Here is a 17,399-nt window from a genome sequence, read left to right as displayed (position 1 = left end):
CGGGGAGGCTGAGCCTCTGCACTGTCGAGTCAGCACATGGCTGGGGGCTTCTACTGGGAATAACAGGGATGATACTTCCTGGGCTGTAATATTCCCTGCTTCTCCCCCAGTGCCAGGGAAACCCTGCAATGATGCCACCTTTGGGATGAGTTTTCTTTCTCACCCTTGGCAAATTCTCCAAATTTGAATTTATTGTATTCATTAACTAAAAGTTCCTAATGAGGTTTTTTTTTTCCCCCAGGTCTAAATACTTCTATCACCGTTTGATAATCATGAGAACTGTTTACCTGTCTGTAGATCTAAGTTTTAAATTTTAGTTTACATAATTTCTTACAGGGACTGCCTCTGACATTAATCATAGAGATGATGGATCTAGTATAAAGGATGAGTTCTCTACATTACCTCTTTCACCTTCCACTTTATTGCTTTTGGAAACCCTGCCAGTACACTGTCTGCTGGGAACAGCTCTCTTCAGTGTGCTGGTATTTCTTTCTTGATAATAATACGCATTTTCTTACCTGGACATTTCTGATGCTATTGGCACACATAACCATGCAGAGATGAAAACCGGAAAAGCTAATTTACTTAATCAGTCTTACAAAACCAAAACTGATTTTGGTTAAGGAGTGTTTTTACAACCGATGTAGGTTACTCATTTTATCTGAACTAGTATGTCCACATTGTAGACGAGCAATGTTGTAATGCAGTACTTTAGCAGTGTGTGCTCTAGGCCACGTTAGTGTCATTCTTTCTGTTTATTAAGTGCATTTGCTTTTACCGTAGTATTGAAATAGTCATCTGTACCTGGTTAGTACAGAACCCTGCTGAGAATATTTTCCTCCTCTTAAAATTTATTGTAGACTTTGTTTTCGCAAATATTGAGTCGAATTAATCCCACTCCATATCACAGTGTAAATGTATTTTAAATAGATTTGCAATTTCAGGGACAAAATAAAGTGTTTAAATGAAATACTTCTTTAAAAGAATGGGTTTTGGTTTTATACGAGAACGGACTATGTTAACTTAAATAATTATCACTTTGTCATTCTCTCTATCACCACATTTGGCTCTAGGCTGTCTTTGCTGTACATGAATCTTCAATAGTAATGTGTGGTATAGGAATCAAGGTACTGTATTTTGTGTCTGCTGCTAGCATATCATTTCTAATTCTACAACAGATGCATTGAATAAAGGTTGCATGGTGCAAAGAGGTAAAGGTCAAGTGCTTTTGAAACTCTCTGAATCATTAATGTAAAAAAATGTTCACAAGTGTAATACTGCAGGTGGTCTCAGATGTGCAAAATTGTTTCCACTTCAGATAGAAAGCTGATTGGTATCAGTGGAAAGCAGCATGTTTGCTGTCTGCAATCTCTTTTTAAGAATTTAGTTTGGCTTGGCTTTACGGAAAGTTGAAAGGAGCTTTTTCTCCCCCCCCCCCCAGCCTGCTGAATTTCCACCCTGTCTGCTTATGACTTTACCAAAATAAACATTGTCACAAATATAGTAGCCATCCTATTGTTTGCAAGAGATCACCTTTTGAAAAATGTGCTATGGCTTAAATAGTTTATTCAATCTTGTGCTCAGGTGAAAAGGGTTTTCACTGCTACCCTTAGTAGAAAATCCTAACAGTAGACTTAAAGCTCACAGTACTACCTTTGAACGTTGTTACACTGAGAGTACCTCATAACCTATAAACGCCAGCATTGTACTGCTAGTATTCACCAGCTTAAATTGTTCTTCTGGCAGCATATATTTCTGTTGGCTCTGGTAATTCTAAGCAAATGTGATTCTTTACTCCCATTCTTACTAATTTATTTACATAAACTTAAAAAGCTCAATTGCAGTGTGTGTCGGGAGTTAGAATGCTCTTGTTAAGGCATAAAAGAGATTTATTTAGATGTAGGCTTGATGGTCAGGAACCCTGTTTTTTCATTGCATTTCTATACTTTTGGCATCTACTATGTAAGAAAGAGAAAAGAATGCCTTTTCACTTTTGTGAAGGACACTGAGATCTGCAGAAGCAAAGAACAATGCCATTAAAAAAAAACCAAGCAAAAAGAATTTAAAAATGCATTTGCTCTTTTTTTTATTATTCTGTCATGTTGCCTATGTGAATGCTGTTATAGGTTATACAACCTATAGTATCTGATCTTTAAACTCGTTGAATAACAGCATGAAAAACTAGAACCTTTCAGGCTGTGGTTATTAAAATCACAATTACAGGATAGAAGCATAACTTCATGATCTAATTTGCAGTGGAAAATAATTGTCTTCAGGGTGGGGAGTCTGTCTGCAGTTAGTGGAACAGAAGTGTAAGCACACCTTGGTTAATTCACTAGTAAGTCACATATGCTAAAGGCTTCCTGGTGTGTAGCAGGCTGTGTAATTTTAGACTATACAGTATATAAAAATACACTGCTGAATGTAACAAAGTGGTTCTGGTCTATTAAAATACTGGCACGTGGCATAAGGGAACAGAGCGTGCATAGATAAGAGCCGCTCTGTGTGTGATTAGATAAGGTAACCAGGGGCCAGCCCTGCTTCTTTCTCTCTCATAGTGCCAGTGGGTTCATGCTATTTGCACGCACGGGATTTTGGTCTGCTTTTGAGATAGAGCTAAGGACGCTTCCAATATTTGAATAAAAAGGACATAGGAGATGGCTCATACGCTCCTCCAGAACATTGTTGCTTCTGAGCAGTGGTTTCAACTTAGGGCTGGAATAGTACTCTGCACAAGAGTCACTCATTTTGATTGATTTGCTTAGCCTACGCGTTATAAACAAAAGAGTTTTGAGCCAGGCTGTGTGCATGCAGTTATTTCATGATGGTTTCTGTGAATAGTTGTTAAGAAATTAAAATGGGGGGCAAGGAAGGTAGGTAAGTTTTATGGTAGGCAAGAAGCAACAACAATAGTATTAGGGTATGACAGCTTATTTCAAAATTATGGTGACAGTAATTAGGACACATCATTCTGCTTTTAGAAAAAGGTAACGAGGAAACCTGACCTGTAGCACTTTGAGTTTTGGGGGTTCTTTGGTGGTTTGTTGGGGTTTTTTTGTTGTTGTTGTTGTTGTTGTTTTCTCCTTTTTTCCCTTGGCTAGAGGCAAAAATATTGAATTCTCAGAACTTAGCTGAGACTGCCATCCAGGGCCCTGGATCCGATCCATAGGCTCCCTGGGTAGAGCATAAGGAGACTTAAGCACCTCGGAGTACAGTGTGCTGAGTCAGCAGCTGCTGCATGCCAGCCTAGAGGGAATGCTGAGGAAAAGCATATATTGTAAATCCTTCCTTTACCAGGGATTAAATGCTTTATAATGGCCGTTCTGGGATATAGCAAATACTGTTGTTATGTACTTCTTGCCAATCTTACTGCTCGTTTCTTAACTTCAGAAAGGTTAATAACTTCATTTCAGAACAGAGGTATTACGTTTACACTGAGAGGGTAAAAGGTACTGCAGTATTCTGTCTATGAAGCTCTCCAAATTTTTGGCTTTGGTGGGTTTTTTTGTGGTTTGTTTTGTTTGGTTTTGTTCGCCTTTTTTTTTTTTTTTTTTTTTTTAAATCTTTACAGCAGGGTTTGTATTCTGATACTGAGTTCTGGGATACCTAGTTGATGTTATTGTACCATAACTACATTAATTAAAATCACTTTAAACCTCATGGAGAGACTTAGGTTGTAATTTAAGAAATGGTTATGCACTTTACTTGGGGATAGTCTCATGTAAAATGCAGGAACGGTCATCCAGATAGGAACCTGGTCTCCTTGCTCTCGGGAAAGACACCAGGCTGCTGGGATGCGGTTCACTTGTGCAGTTCCTAATGTTCCTCTTGTGAACTTTGGAACAACTTTAGATCCCATGACCACCAATGTGCTGGCAGGCATCAGCGGTCCAGGCACGCAGGGGTACAGGCTGGGAGGACTCAGGGCTGCGGAGGGCACCGAATATGTACTTTCTGTGGCCTAGGCAAAGCCTTTCTTCTATGCTGTTGAGTTAAGCATCTCCTGTCCTATACGTAACAGAATAAAAAGAAGTCACTGCAGCACTGTGTGTGTATCCTATTTGGGAAGATCATGAGAAACTGATACTTGTTACTGCAGAGTGGGCTTATTGACTAAACTGATGAACTTTGCCTGATACTGAGAAGTTTCTACATATGCTGAATATAAGAATTATGAGTTTCCAGGATCCTGCTATTTGAAAAGTTGTGCACTTTGTGAGTTTAGAGGTTTTGGGCACTAATTTCTCAGCAGGGGCTTTTGGGTTTGCAGCTTTAGATTTGGACTCCATACCTAGGTTTACAACCTATTTTAGCAACCAATTATTTCTGTAAATGTCTCTTTTGCTTCTTCGTGCTACCCCTTCTCTCAAAGAATAATTTGATAGTTAATTCTTTTCAAACCAGTGATATTTTCTTCATAAAGAAGCATGACAAAAACAGGGTAGAAGGTGCTTTTCTGTTGAATCAGATATGACCTGAGTAGTTGTTGTTAACTTCAGACGTCTTTAGAACTTCTAACCGAATAATTTGTTTTGTAGGGTGAAATGGGCACGAAAGGACAGGATGGTGTTGCTGGTCTTCCTGGCGAAAAGGTATGTTCGTGTGTATTGATATGTAGTTTGACTCAGGGGAAGCGTTCATTATGTCAATGGCTTATCTGTAATTATGTACAGAAATGGGAGAATAGAACACTTCTGTTAGAAAATTAACTTCTCTTCAGGATGTTAGTGTGCGAATTAAGGCAGTTGTACACATTTATTGAGTTCAGAGCTAGTTACCTGTATTAGAGGAAGTCTACTAGTCTCATATCCAACGTCTTCAGTAGGGAAGACAGCCCTCATAACACTGAGGAAACAGCGTGTTGCTGGAGTTTCTAATCATTTGGCCTGTTGTGATTTTTTTCTGTTGCATAGTAACAGTTGAAATAGTAGTGGATTTTCTGCGTATATGTGGAAGCCAATTAATATATAAATGAATTAAACTCTCTAGATACGTGGTAGTGCAGATTACTGATATTTTTTTTTTTTTTTTTTTTTTTTTATTTCAGTGGTATCTTTAGCATCATGATTTAAGTCCTCAACCCTCAGTTCTGTCAATTTAGGTTCTATTTCATTGTGTACTTCAAGTTTCTGTTCTTTCAGTGCCATAAACAAGTATGTCTTTAAAAGGCAGCTGTTGCTGTGAGAGGCTCGGAATTTCACTATTGTGTTTTATTGGTTGACATGCTGCTTTCATATGTATGCAACATTTTAGGAATGGCAGAGGGTTTGGTTTATTTTGTAATTAGCCAGATTTTTAAGTGCTGAAAAAAAGCAGATTTTCACTTCAACTGTCAGGTTTAAAATCTGTAATTAACAGGATATAGTATTATGAAACTATCTTTTGTTTTTACTTACTATTTCTGTCTCAAATTGTGTGTTGTTAAAAATGGGAGGTAGATATATAATGTTACCAAAGACATGAGTTAAAATAACGATATTTGCTGCTGATGCTAAGTTATATGTGGTAGAAAAATGGAGAGCAGTCTGCAAAGATGTTCAAAGGACTTTGCAATGTTGAGGGACTGAATCATAAAGTGGTATGTAAAACTCAGAGAAAGTAATAATGAAGAGATGCAGATGAAGAGGAAAAATAAAGCAAACGTTTCATGTCAGACTCTGGACTAGCTATTACTGTTCAGGAAAGTGATCTTGGAATTACAGATCAGTGAAAACATCCATTCACTGTTAAGTACTAGTCAAATAAACAAATGGAATTTAGGAATGATTAGGAAGAGAATAGGGAACAAAGGAAAGGCATCTTAATGTCACTATAATTAATGAAACTGTGTTGTACTGCATCTTGAATGATATACATGGTTCTGGTTCCCACATCTCAAAGTGGACCTAATATTACTGGAAAAGGTTCAGAGGAGGTGTCAAGAGTGATCAAGAGCATTGGGCATCTTCCAATTAAGGTGTGACAATGTGAACTTGAATTTGAAAAAGGCACAACTGAGATGAAATATGTCCTATTCTGTGCTCTGTACAATCATGAATGGAACAGAAAATATTAATAGGGATTTATTTATTTACTTCACTTTCCTTTTCAGTGTGTGAACTAGAGTGTCAAACCTATCCGGTAGCAAGTTCAAAAAGGATAGAAAGGGCTCACTCTTCCTACTACATGATTACAATTTGAACACTCTGCCACAGGATTTAAACAGTCTGAAAATTTATTAGAAAGTTGATGCAATAAAAATCCTTGGGATATGTCAGACAGACACTGCTGTTTGTCTGAAAGTTCTTGAGCTCCAGGATGCTGAAGTCTGGGAAACCCACTGGAGAAGTCTTTATGGTTGCCCTGTTGTTATACTTTTCTGTAGGCATCTGTTGTTGCCACAACTGTAGTCACATACTGGACCAGAGAAACCTTTGATTTGATCCAGCTAGACAGTTTTTACTTTACTGTGCTCCCAGATGTGAATTAATGGAAAGAGTTGTTATAAAACATTGTAGATTGAATGAGATTGATCTAGAGTGAAGCTGTGTTTTCCCTTGGCTCTTTCTGTAGCTCCTTCTCTGATGTTATCTTTCTTCAAAATTACCAGACTACATTGCTTTTCCAGTACAAGTTATTATTACAGTTTCCATGGTTAATACTGTTTGGGGTTTTTTTGCTTAGCGCCTTGCAGATTCATTGTCAGGCCAAATCCCAAAGCTCCTGTTAGTTTGAGTAAGGCTCAACAGTCAGATCATATTTAATATCAAGACACTGTACTTTTCCTGAACATCATAACTCTTTTAATTCAGACTACATAAAAGCCATACCGTTGTTGCAAATTAAAAAAGAACTACTGTGGAATCTGAAACTGGCAAAACCAAAAGTTGTTTGTTTGTTTGTTTGTTTGTTTAAAAAAAAAAGGAAAACAAACTATTTTGTACATGCATAGCTAGATGAAGAAACTGAGATCCAGCCACCCAGCTTCTGCTAGCCAGAGCTGTCATGTCTATGCAGAGTAGTACAGTGCTGTATGGAATTATTAGCTCCTTTCTGGAGGTAGAATCACTTTATTTTCCTCGTGTTGTGAATGGTGTTAACATGCTCTGTCTCTCAGTTGATGCACCACGAGCTATGTAAATTTGCATGCGTCTGTTATTTTTGTGCTCCTTTTTCTGGGATGTTCTGTATGCTAAAAATGTACCTAGATTCAAAGACAACTGAACAAAGTAAAGGAATAAAAATACTCTAAGCACTATTATATACAAAGTCATCTCCTACATTTCAGGAAGTTGAAGTGCAGACTGTGCAATGCTGGGAGAGCATTCTCAGAGCTACTGCTCTTTGTTTATACTCTTAAACCCTTCAATATGCATTATCTTTGTTGGAGATGTTATATTTGTTTGACTGGTATGGCTATTTTTACATTTTTCTGCCCTGTATTTTTCTGAGCTTTGTGCAGATGTGCCCCCTGAGTCACTAGTTAGAAATTAAAAAAAGAAACCATACAATTATTTTTTATGTAAATGCAGTTTGAGGTTTAAAGAGCAGAGGGGCTCTTTCTGATACACCCAAAAACTATCCACTGCAATACTCCATTGTTCATACTTCTTTCCCTGGGGAATGGTTCAGCAAATAACTGGCGGATGAAGTTGCTAAGCCACTGTCCATCGTATTTGAGAAGTCATGGGAGTCCGGTGAAGTTTCCACTGACTGGAAAAGGGGAAACATAACCCCCATTTTTAAAAAAGGAAGAAGAGGAAAGGGGAAAGAAGAAGAAGGGGAAAGAAGAAGAAGGGGAAAGAAGAAGACCCGGGGAACTACAGGCCAGTCAGTCTCACCTTTGCTCCTGGCAATATCATGGAGCAGATCCTCCTGGAAACTGTGCTAAGGCACATGGAAAATAAGGAGGTGATTGGTGACAGCCGACATGGCTTCACTAAGGGCAAATCATGCCTGACAAATTTGGTGGCCTTCTACAATGGGGTTACAGCATTGGATAAGGGAAGAGCAACAGATATCGTATTCCTGGATTTGTGCAAAGTGTTTGACACTGTCCCACACAACATCCTTGTCTCTAAATTGGAGAGACATGGATTCGACGGATGGAACACTCGGTGGATAAGATATTGACTGGGTGGTTGCACTCAAACGGTTGTGGTCAACAGCTCAATGTCCAAGTGGAGATCTGTGACGAGTGGCATTACTTGGGGGTCAGTATTGGGACCGGCACTGTTTAACATCTTTGTGGGCGACATGGACAGTGGGATCAAGTGCACCCTCAGCAAGTTTACCAACGACACCAAGGTGTGTGGTGCAGTCGATATGCTGGAGGGAAGGGATGCCATCCAGAGGGACCTTGACAGGCTGGAGAGGTGGGCCTGTGCAAACCTCATGAAGTTCAATAAGGCCAAGTGCAAGGTCCTGCACATGGGTCGGGGCAATCCCAAGCACAAATACAGGTTAAGTGGAGAATGGACTGAGGGCAGCCCTGAGGAGGAGGACTTGAGGGTGTTGGTTGATGAGAAGCTCTATGTGACCCAGCAATGTGTAATTGCAGCTCAGAAAGCCAACCGTATCCTGGGCTGCATAATAAGAAGTGTGGCCAGCAGGTCAAGGGAGGTGATTCTTCCCCTCTACTCCGCTCTCGTGAGGCCCCACCTGGAGTACTGCATCCAGCTCTGGGGCCCCCAGCATAAGAAGGACATGGACCTGTTGGAGTGAGTCCAGAGCAGGGCCACAAAGATGCTCAGAGGGCTGGAGCACCTTTCCTATGAAGACAGGCTGAGAGAGTTGGGGTTGTTCAGCCCAGAGAAGAGAAGGCTCTGGGGAGACCTTATAGCAGCCCTCCAGTACCTGAAGGGGGCCTACAAGAAAGCTACAAGAAGAGGGACTTTTTACAAGGGCATGTAGTGATAGGACAAGGGGTAATGGCTTTAAGCAGAAAGAGAGGAGATTTAGATTAGATAAAAGGAAGAAATTCTTCACTGTGAAGGTGGTGAGGCACTGGAACAGGTTACCCAGAGAAGTTGTGGATGCCCCATCTCTGGAAGTGTTCAAGGCCAAGTTGGATGGGGCTTTGAGCAACGTGGTCTAGTGGAAGGTGTCCCTGCCCATGGCAGGAGGGTTGGAACTAGATGATCTTTAAGGTCCCTTGCAACCCAAACCATAATGTGATTCTATGAATAAATACGTGGCAGATCTTACTCGTGTTGCTATGAGTAAGCAACTATATTAATTCGTTTGACCTATTTTAGAAGTTTACCTTAAATGAGATAAACTTGACTATTAGAAGGCCTGTTTCTGTAGAATTGATTAGCTCCAACATACCTGACATTGTAGTGAAAAACTTAAGTTAGAATAATCCTATTCAATGTGCTTTATTGCTTGAGAGAATCTTACCAGAAGAATCTCCCAGGAAAACGCTCCATGGTCATAGACTTAATTTTCAAGATCTGTGTAAATGGCGAGAAATCTTTAAGGCTTCATATATGGCCTTGACTTTCAGGGATCTAAAGTGTGAAAATAGGTTGTGTACCTCACATATCTTCAATCTGTCTTCAAATGTGATACTTGGCCTTCTGTCATTTGTAAGACATGTTATTGCTGACAACATAATTTCCCATTCACTAAATGCTGCAGTGGTTTTGCCACAGTTGTATTTGCTAATAGGTGCAGATCTAAGTGATGTAGACTTCTGGGAGGTTCTTGCCATTTGAGAGGCTGGACCTGCTGTGGGCTAATATGGAGAGCAAAGTTTTAAGTCTTGATGACTCTAGGGTCACATAAGAATAACCTTAACACCCAAAAGAAAATAGATGAGCATGCAGGCCATCATTCTGCAGTTTTGCTGATTTTTCTACTGCGGTTCTTATAAGCTGCCAAAGTAAAAAATGAGGTTTCCACTGACTGGCAACATACTACAATGTGCCTGTCATCTCATCTGCTGTCAGGGCAAAAGCAGCCAGTGTGACAGTGCTGATGACCAATCTGGAGATTCAAGTATCAAATGCAGTCCCTGTGGAGCCTTACCTCAGGTCCCTGAAGTCACAACACAGTAGATCGTGGACACCATCACATATATGACTCTCTATTGGATGTCTGCCTACCTAGTTCCTTCATCCCTGTCCTTTTTCAGGGAGCTGTCTTAAGAGATATTTTTTAAATAGTAGATCCTACTTAGGGCAACAGAAGAAATGCTTGAGAGTATCAGAGGAGAGAGTTCTGTGGTGTTAGTTTATAGTTATAAAAAACAAGAGGGCGGTAGTCCTTCCTTGGAAGGAAACTCGCTTCATTTGTAGACTACCAGAAGATATGGAATACATTGCCATGATCATCTTCCTGCAATCAGGACTGATTTGTAGCTCAACCTTCTGGGGACACTTCTTCAAGGTATCTGTCAAATCATGATACAAGAACTGGAATGTTGTGGTAAATCAGAATCACTATGCATGTGAGACCTTACGCCTTGGCCTTCTGGAGGTGTTCAGCAAAGTCTGTGTGGACAGAAGAAACACATGTCAAGGGAAGCACTGTGTTAGCCTACTTACTCTTTGGTGATTAGCAAGTGAAATTGTCTCTGGACACACTTCCGAAGCCATTTAGTATAATTGGATTGCAGCCAGAGTGCTGGCTGTATGGCCTGAGAAATTAAATCTGTCCCTGAAGCGGAGGTTTGAGGTGACTGGAGTGCTCTAAGGTGTAGGATGACAGTCGCCTATCTGCTGCAAATCAGGCTCTACAAGTTAAGCAATCCTGATCTAGCAGTTAGACTAACCTCATTATGACAACAAGAACTGATTGCTCTGCCATTAAGAATGGTCTTCACACACCATTGCTGTGTGCAGGGTCACACCACTGGTGTAATCTGAGCAAGGTTGATACTCTGCTGGGAAGTATTCCTATTAAAAATGTTTGATTATTTTCCTAGTGTTCCTGTCATACTGAAATGATGAGAGGACTCTCCTGCTGGTGAGACCCACAGGCTTCTCCTTTACTGAAGTCACAGTGTCTTACTACTTCCGCGCAGGTTGCATTTGTGCGGGTCCTTTCCATAGCACTTACTGGGGGATTGGTACAGATAAGGATGGTTAACTTCACTGCTATGCATTTTGCATCAGGAGAGAACAGGGTTCGTCTCTCCGCTCTTCCAGCCCAGGAAACAATTAGACTTTGCACTAAACATACCGTGTGTTGGATCCTCCTTTTGTAGTATACTTCTAGGCCTTCCAAATAGTCTGACAACTTAAGAAGGTGTACACTTTGAACCATGACTAGAAGATGAAATATTCCAGCCTTAAAAACGTGTTCTTAGACCCTTTGGGGGAGGCAGGAGGAGGAAGCTGCCAGATCTTTTTGTTCTCGTTTACAGGGAGTTCATTCTGTCCCTTTCCTTTCCTGAGCTTTTTGTAAACTTGAACAAGCTGGGTTTGATTTGCCTCTCTATAGTTTCCTGCACTCCTTGTGTCACTCAGCCAAGTAACTCAAGTCCTTTCCTTCTCTTTGCTTCTGGGTCTATAATGCCATGACAATGAAGCTCCAAATTAAAAGTTTATGTCCTGGATGCTAGGTGATGTAGTCCTGTTTGTTTGGGGGGCTTTTTGTTTTGTTTTGTTTTTTCCTTTTCTGCTGGTCTGTGATGCCTTAGCAGTCAAGATGAACCTCTTGACTGTCTTGGCATATCACATTTTAGGGGGTGGACGATCTCTGCGTACTTGAAAGTTTAGCGGGAGTGTTCCTGGTTCTGAGAGACAGGTTGCCACCATGGCATGTACTTTGATACAAAGTACTAAGCCTCTTGGGGAGTTATGGCTTACGTGTGTATGGGCCCTGCTGGCCGAGAAGCTCTTAAGCTTCTGAGAACGTGCTGGTGGCAGCAAGGCCATCAGGGACTCAAGCTGCTGAAGGTAAGTAATTGGCTCTGTTCTTCGCAATTCCATATTTGTCTATGTTTTTCTATTATGAAAATATTTTTCTTCTTTCTCAGTCACTACATTCTGAAAAATAAAACTCTTGTGGCCAGAAGTGTAATTCAGAAAACTGTTTTTGTCTGTTCCCCCTTTATCCAAACCTCCATACTAATTGCTTTCTTATGGTTCATGGTATACAATTCATAGTGAATGTCTCTTAAACTACATTTTGTGAAATACTTGTGACACCATTCACTTTTAAAACTTGACTTTCAAATGGCTTAGCTTTACTGTTGTAGTTTTTTGCACTAATTTTTTGCAATCTAGATTATGAACAGACATCCTAAAATAGTAAATATATTGAATAAGTTTTTTAAAATAGCTGGTTTTTCTCAATAAGCCTGAAGAAACAGTGAAATATTCAATATGCTGTGCATTTGCTACTGCACTGTATGGGTGCTCCCGCAGTGTATTAGTAAAATAAACAGTTTAGACAGGCTGAAAGGAGAAATAAATGCTTATGTGAATAAAAACAATGTTTATCACTACACAACTCTAGATTTACATTCAAAGTCAGACTAGAGAAAAAAACTGAGTGTACATTTTAAGAACTCTACCAACTGTTCGAGTGCTATTTGTACTCCAAGAGTCATGAAAATGAGATTAGGTTTACGTGAAACTGCGCAGTAGGTATCTGTAAATGGATTGTTCCTTCTTTTGTTTACTTGCATGTATTTGTGATGATGGCCCAACAAAGTGTACATGAACTCACATATTTTGCAAGCTAGAAGATAACAGGACTAGAATATATAAAGCTGTTCGTGGTGGTGTTTTTCTCATTTAACTGTATGAGATGGTTATCTGTAGCTTTCAGTTTTCTCAAGTTCATTATCAGTGTGCTGTCTTCAGTTTTAACTGACTCTGAAACCTAACATTGATGATTTTATTTGTGTTAAATTTGATTACCCTTTTGTAATGGAGTTCTCTCTGTATTTGGTACAGGTAAGGAAATGATTAGTAAAAGGGTTCCCAAAACATGATATAGATACCATATTTGTGGTTTGCGTGCTGCATGAAAATGGCATGTTAACACTTCCTGAGCAGCCTACTTTGCATTGCCTGGTGGAAGCGCTGCCCTTTCCCTTAGTGGTACCTGAGAAAATGAGTTTGAAAACTGCTGCATTGTAAGATTATTTTTTTAAGAAGAAATTGAATTCAGAGGCTTAATATAAAACATGGCTTAGAAATGTCCAGTGCTTTGTTTTCCAACGTGATTTAAATATACATATATTAATTTATAATTTTGGAAAAAAAAAATTATATACTAGTATAGCGTATGAATTCAAATTACTTTCAGAGATGCTTTTAATACCCATCTCCGTACTAAGTTACTCCAGGGTCAGGTCTTCAGGGCCAGCTATGTCATAAAATCCACAACCAGAAACTTGTTAAATGTACATCCAAATCGAATCATGCCATCATGAAGGTCCTTGTGACCATTAACCTGCTCTCCTCATTGCTCCAGCTAGATCATGGAAACCCTGTCTAGAATTTTCCAAGGCATATTTGACTTTGTAGAAGAGCCATGGATGGCCTATTATGCCAGTTCAGCATATGCTTCTGGAGCATCAATCACTCATGCAAATGTACACATCTGAGGAGGCATTGGTGTTGAGCTTACAGTAATGCAGTCTTTTCCTTGCAGCTGTCTCGAAAGATCTCTGGACACAGTGCCTTCCACATTTCATATGCTGTACAGATCCTTGACAGGGGTCAGGATATTTCTGAAGTAGCTCATCAGCATCTCTGAGAAAGCTTCCAAAAATGCATGTGGAACACTGGATAGGTACTGCTTAAAGCCATCTTACTCAGTTTGTCTGTCTTTCGTTCGGTACCATCATCCAATTTCTGAGCTCCTGTCACTGCTAATCAGTTATATGTCAATATTTTTAGATCAGGTATGGACATAAATTGTGCAAGTTATGCAGCATTTGAAAAATTCTTGTACTGCTTTACTCTGCAGTCTCCAACAGAGATAAAAACTATAATCAATAATATAGGAAAAAGTATTTGACATCAGAAAGCTTTTCAAAGTAGGAGAATTGTGAGCCATAAGAATGTAAAGCTGAAACATTTTAATAGGAAATATGGTGCAAACTTTTTAAAACTAGATTTTACGTATCGGTAAAGAAGTAAATAGATCAGCCTCAAAAAAGAAAGACAGTGGTTTTACAGTTGTAAACTTTATTACCACTGCTTTGAAGCCTTGAGTTTGGGAATTGCTGGCCATTGAAAATGAGGCAGTTGGACACCTATTACAGCAACAAATTTGGTATAGGTTTCTTGTATTCTTTTTGTGTTTTCAGTGATATCTTTGTGTATAGTTAGCACACATCTGATTTTAAGAGATGGATGAACATGAAAATAGTAGCTCTCTATAGCTTTCTGATGCATGAATACACTTTCTAAAAATCAGGAGCAAATACACTTTAGACCGTTATGTTTTCCAAACTTGTTTCATTACTTCAGCATGTATAGTTCTTGCTTGCTTGCTTTCGCTCGCTTCTTTGCGTTACAAGGAAGTGTTTTGAATAGCCTTTGATCATAAATTTGATTCCAGCGAGCTGTCTGCTGTGCTGACTTATTTTTGCCTTATTAGGTGATTTTTGCAGTTCACAACTCCAGGAACTGTTGAGCTCCCTGGTTTTTCAATTCCTAAAGCTAAACGACAGCAGTTCAGTTCGGTGCTCGGTAGAAAGCTCCGTGGAATCAAATTACCTTGCGTGCAGTGACACTGCTTGGGTGTTATTTCCATTCTGGAGGGAATGGTGCTGCTGACCGCTGTATGTTGTGTACCGTTGGTGAGCAGAGACTTCATTTTTAATTAAAGAATTATTGGGTTTTGAGGCAAAAAATTTATGCTTCAGTCTGTGAGCTAACCCATTTGAGGAAAGTCGTGGCATTGTCTTCTGTCCTCTTGTGGTTTCCCTCAAAATCAGATTAGTACGTCTCAGTAGAACAAAAGTGCAAATGCGTTTTGGGAGCCAGACGCTAATGCTTGCATTGCTTGGCATCAAAGCCATGGGCTCCTTCAGGCGAGTGACACTGGTGAGATAAGAGTGGGGGTGGAAGGGTATACCCTCTGGTATTTGCAGTGAAACGGTAATAACCAGCAGAACGCGGCCAGTCACGGGGGCCCGCCGTGCAGCGGCCGCTATTGTGATGTGAGGTGTGGCCAAAGAAACCGGAGGTCACCGTCCATTTTGTAGGGGTCTGGGCTGCTGGGAGCAGAACTGAGGGTGGCACGCTGCCAGGCAGGACAGGCTTTTGTTAGCGTGTTATGTAACGTGGAAGTAAAAAACAACGCGGTTGTTAAATAATGCGGTCGTTAAATGCAGCTCTTTGTTCCTTAATCAGAGATTCATGAATACTCTAGCTGTAAGCCTGCCTGGCTCTGGGATTCTTAACTATGTTTGAAAAGCCTCAGTCAGGACCTTACAGACTTTGAAAGGGCGGGGGGAGGCTTGAGGATTTTTCTTCAATTGTTCTTAAATTATATTTATTGGGTTCTTTCTGTGAGGTTTCTGTGGCACATAGATTTCTTCCCCCCTGCCCCCTCCTTCAGCTGCGAGGGCTAGAGACTGTAGGTTTTGAAATTAATATTCTGAGCTTTTCACATCCCATCGGAAAGTAGAGCTTTAAGAAAAATACCCGTTATTGCAAGACTTAGCATTGTAAAAGTTGGCAGCAGCGTGTTGCAGGAGATGGACTAATTGGAGAGGAAGGAACTTTCTCACTGCACTGCAGCGTTGTACAGCTTGTCTGACACGTTTTGCTTAGGTTTGTTTGTTTTCTTTTGAGGAGTTAGATATTGAACTTCACCAAATACTAGATTTCAGACCTGATGAATCATTGATCTATATTAGGATAATTTAAAAATTAATAACTTAGTGCAATTTATTTAGTTTCTATACAGCGGTATTTTGTCCCACAGTATTTTCTCCATGGCTAACAACTTCTATTACAAGTAGTGCCTGAAATTTAAAAAAAGGATTGTTAGCCTCATGTAATAGAAAATGTGTATGTAGTACAAATTGTACAGAGGTTAAAGATAATACTGTTGGCTGCTGATAATACTGTTGGCTGCTGTGACTTGTGACCTATTAACTATTAACTCTTCTCTGCCCTTTTTTTGGTGGGTGAATTGTATTAGTCATATAATTATTTCAATAAATCCAGCTAACATGTGAATTTTTAGTGTCAATGAATATACTTCTTCCCCCCCAAAACTTAGAAATTATAATGTAAATTTTATATTCCAAATTGCATGTAAATTGCTTTTTTTTTTCATTTGTAGATACCAAGTTGTTGGACAAAAAACCTGCTTTTTATTAAAAAAAGTAAAATTTTATTAATTTATTTATTATTTAGTAAAATCATTCATAGGTATTGAAAAACAGGATTTTTTTTTTTTTTTTTTAATTCCCACTGCTAGCTAATATTTATCAACACCTAAGATTCATACTGTATGTTTCAAGTCTGAATCGATTAAATCAACATGACATGCTGAGGCTGGGCCAAGTCTTGTCTAATCAGCAGTCAGCACTGTTGCTCTGGCATGAGGCTCCCAAAAATAGAAACACAAGAAGTCAAACAAGTAAGTGGAAGGGCACTAAAAGAAAAAGTGCTGCTAATTCCACTGTTGACTTTCTGTCTAATGGATTCTTGTTCCCAGGCCACGCTAAGTAAAGCAACTGGTGTGGGGTGTGTTTCTGCAGATGGCTCAGCAGTGACACACGCAGCCCAGCTGGTTGACAGGTGTTTGATTTGTATTTAACAAGTACCTCACACAAGCCAGATTTTTTTTTTTTTTACAGATACTGAGAAGCTAGTCAGCTGATGCTTTTTCTTCAGAATTAACGCCCCTTTCACTATGCTCCCTTTTTGTTATGTGTGGCAGTTCTGATTTTCCCTTACAAATGAAGATAACATCATTAAGGCAGGCACCTAATGGGAGAAATTGATCCATAGTTAAGTTTATTTAGTAGTTGTAACCTGTTACCTTTATGCGTGCGGGATGTACAACTTTTTCTTTATAGCTATTGACAGTAAGATCTCAAGAAATGTTTATTTAGCTGCCCATTTGTTAGAATGAAAAGTCCCTCAAAGAAAAGGCATGGAAGGAGAATGCCAGCCTGCTAGGGTATAGCTGTTACATGCTGTGTTCATGTGTCTTCCCTTAACATGAGAAGGTCTTGGGACTTTCTTGTACAGTGTAGTAAAAGAAATTCCCTGCCCAGAGGAGCCTACAGTATTGACAGAGATGCACCCAAGGCTGCAAGAGAAGAGAGAAGGCGGGAGACTACTTGACAGATGAGAATAAATAGTATACAATGCTATTCCTTACTGATTTTGTTGTAAGCTACGTAATAGCACTCTGCAAAATTAGAGAGAGATTGTGTCAATGATGGTCTGTTTGTTTAATTGCACTTTGGGGATTTTGTTTTGTTT

General features: G+C 39.6%; 1 protein-coding gene across 1 annotated transcript in view; it reads left to right on the top strand.

The window, feature by feature from the left end:
- Nucleotides 1-17,399, top strand: part of COL19A1 (collagen type XIX alpha 1 chain) — a gene marked incomplete at both ends in the record, with an annotated part of 202,906 nt that overhangs the window by 41,833 nt on the left and 143,674 nt on the right. Inside the window, one exon of the mRNA XM_082305887.1 lies at nucleotides 4,539-4,592. Within this exon, the coding sequence (XP_082162013.1) occupies nucleotides 4,539-4,592 (54 nt within the window). The remainder of the gene's footprint in view (nucleotides 1-4,538; nucleotides 4,593-17,399) is intronic.

The sequence above is a fragment of the Platalea leucorodia genome (assembly GCF_965183815.1).
Source record: "Platalea leucorodia genome assembly, chromosome: 3".
Taxonomy (NCBI): Eukaryota; Metazoa; Chordata; class Aves; order Pelecaniformes; family Threskiornithidae; genus Platalea; species Platalea leucorodia.
Note: the sequence above shows the minus strand (reverse complement) of the source record. Positions and strands in the feature narration are given on the sequence as shown.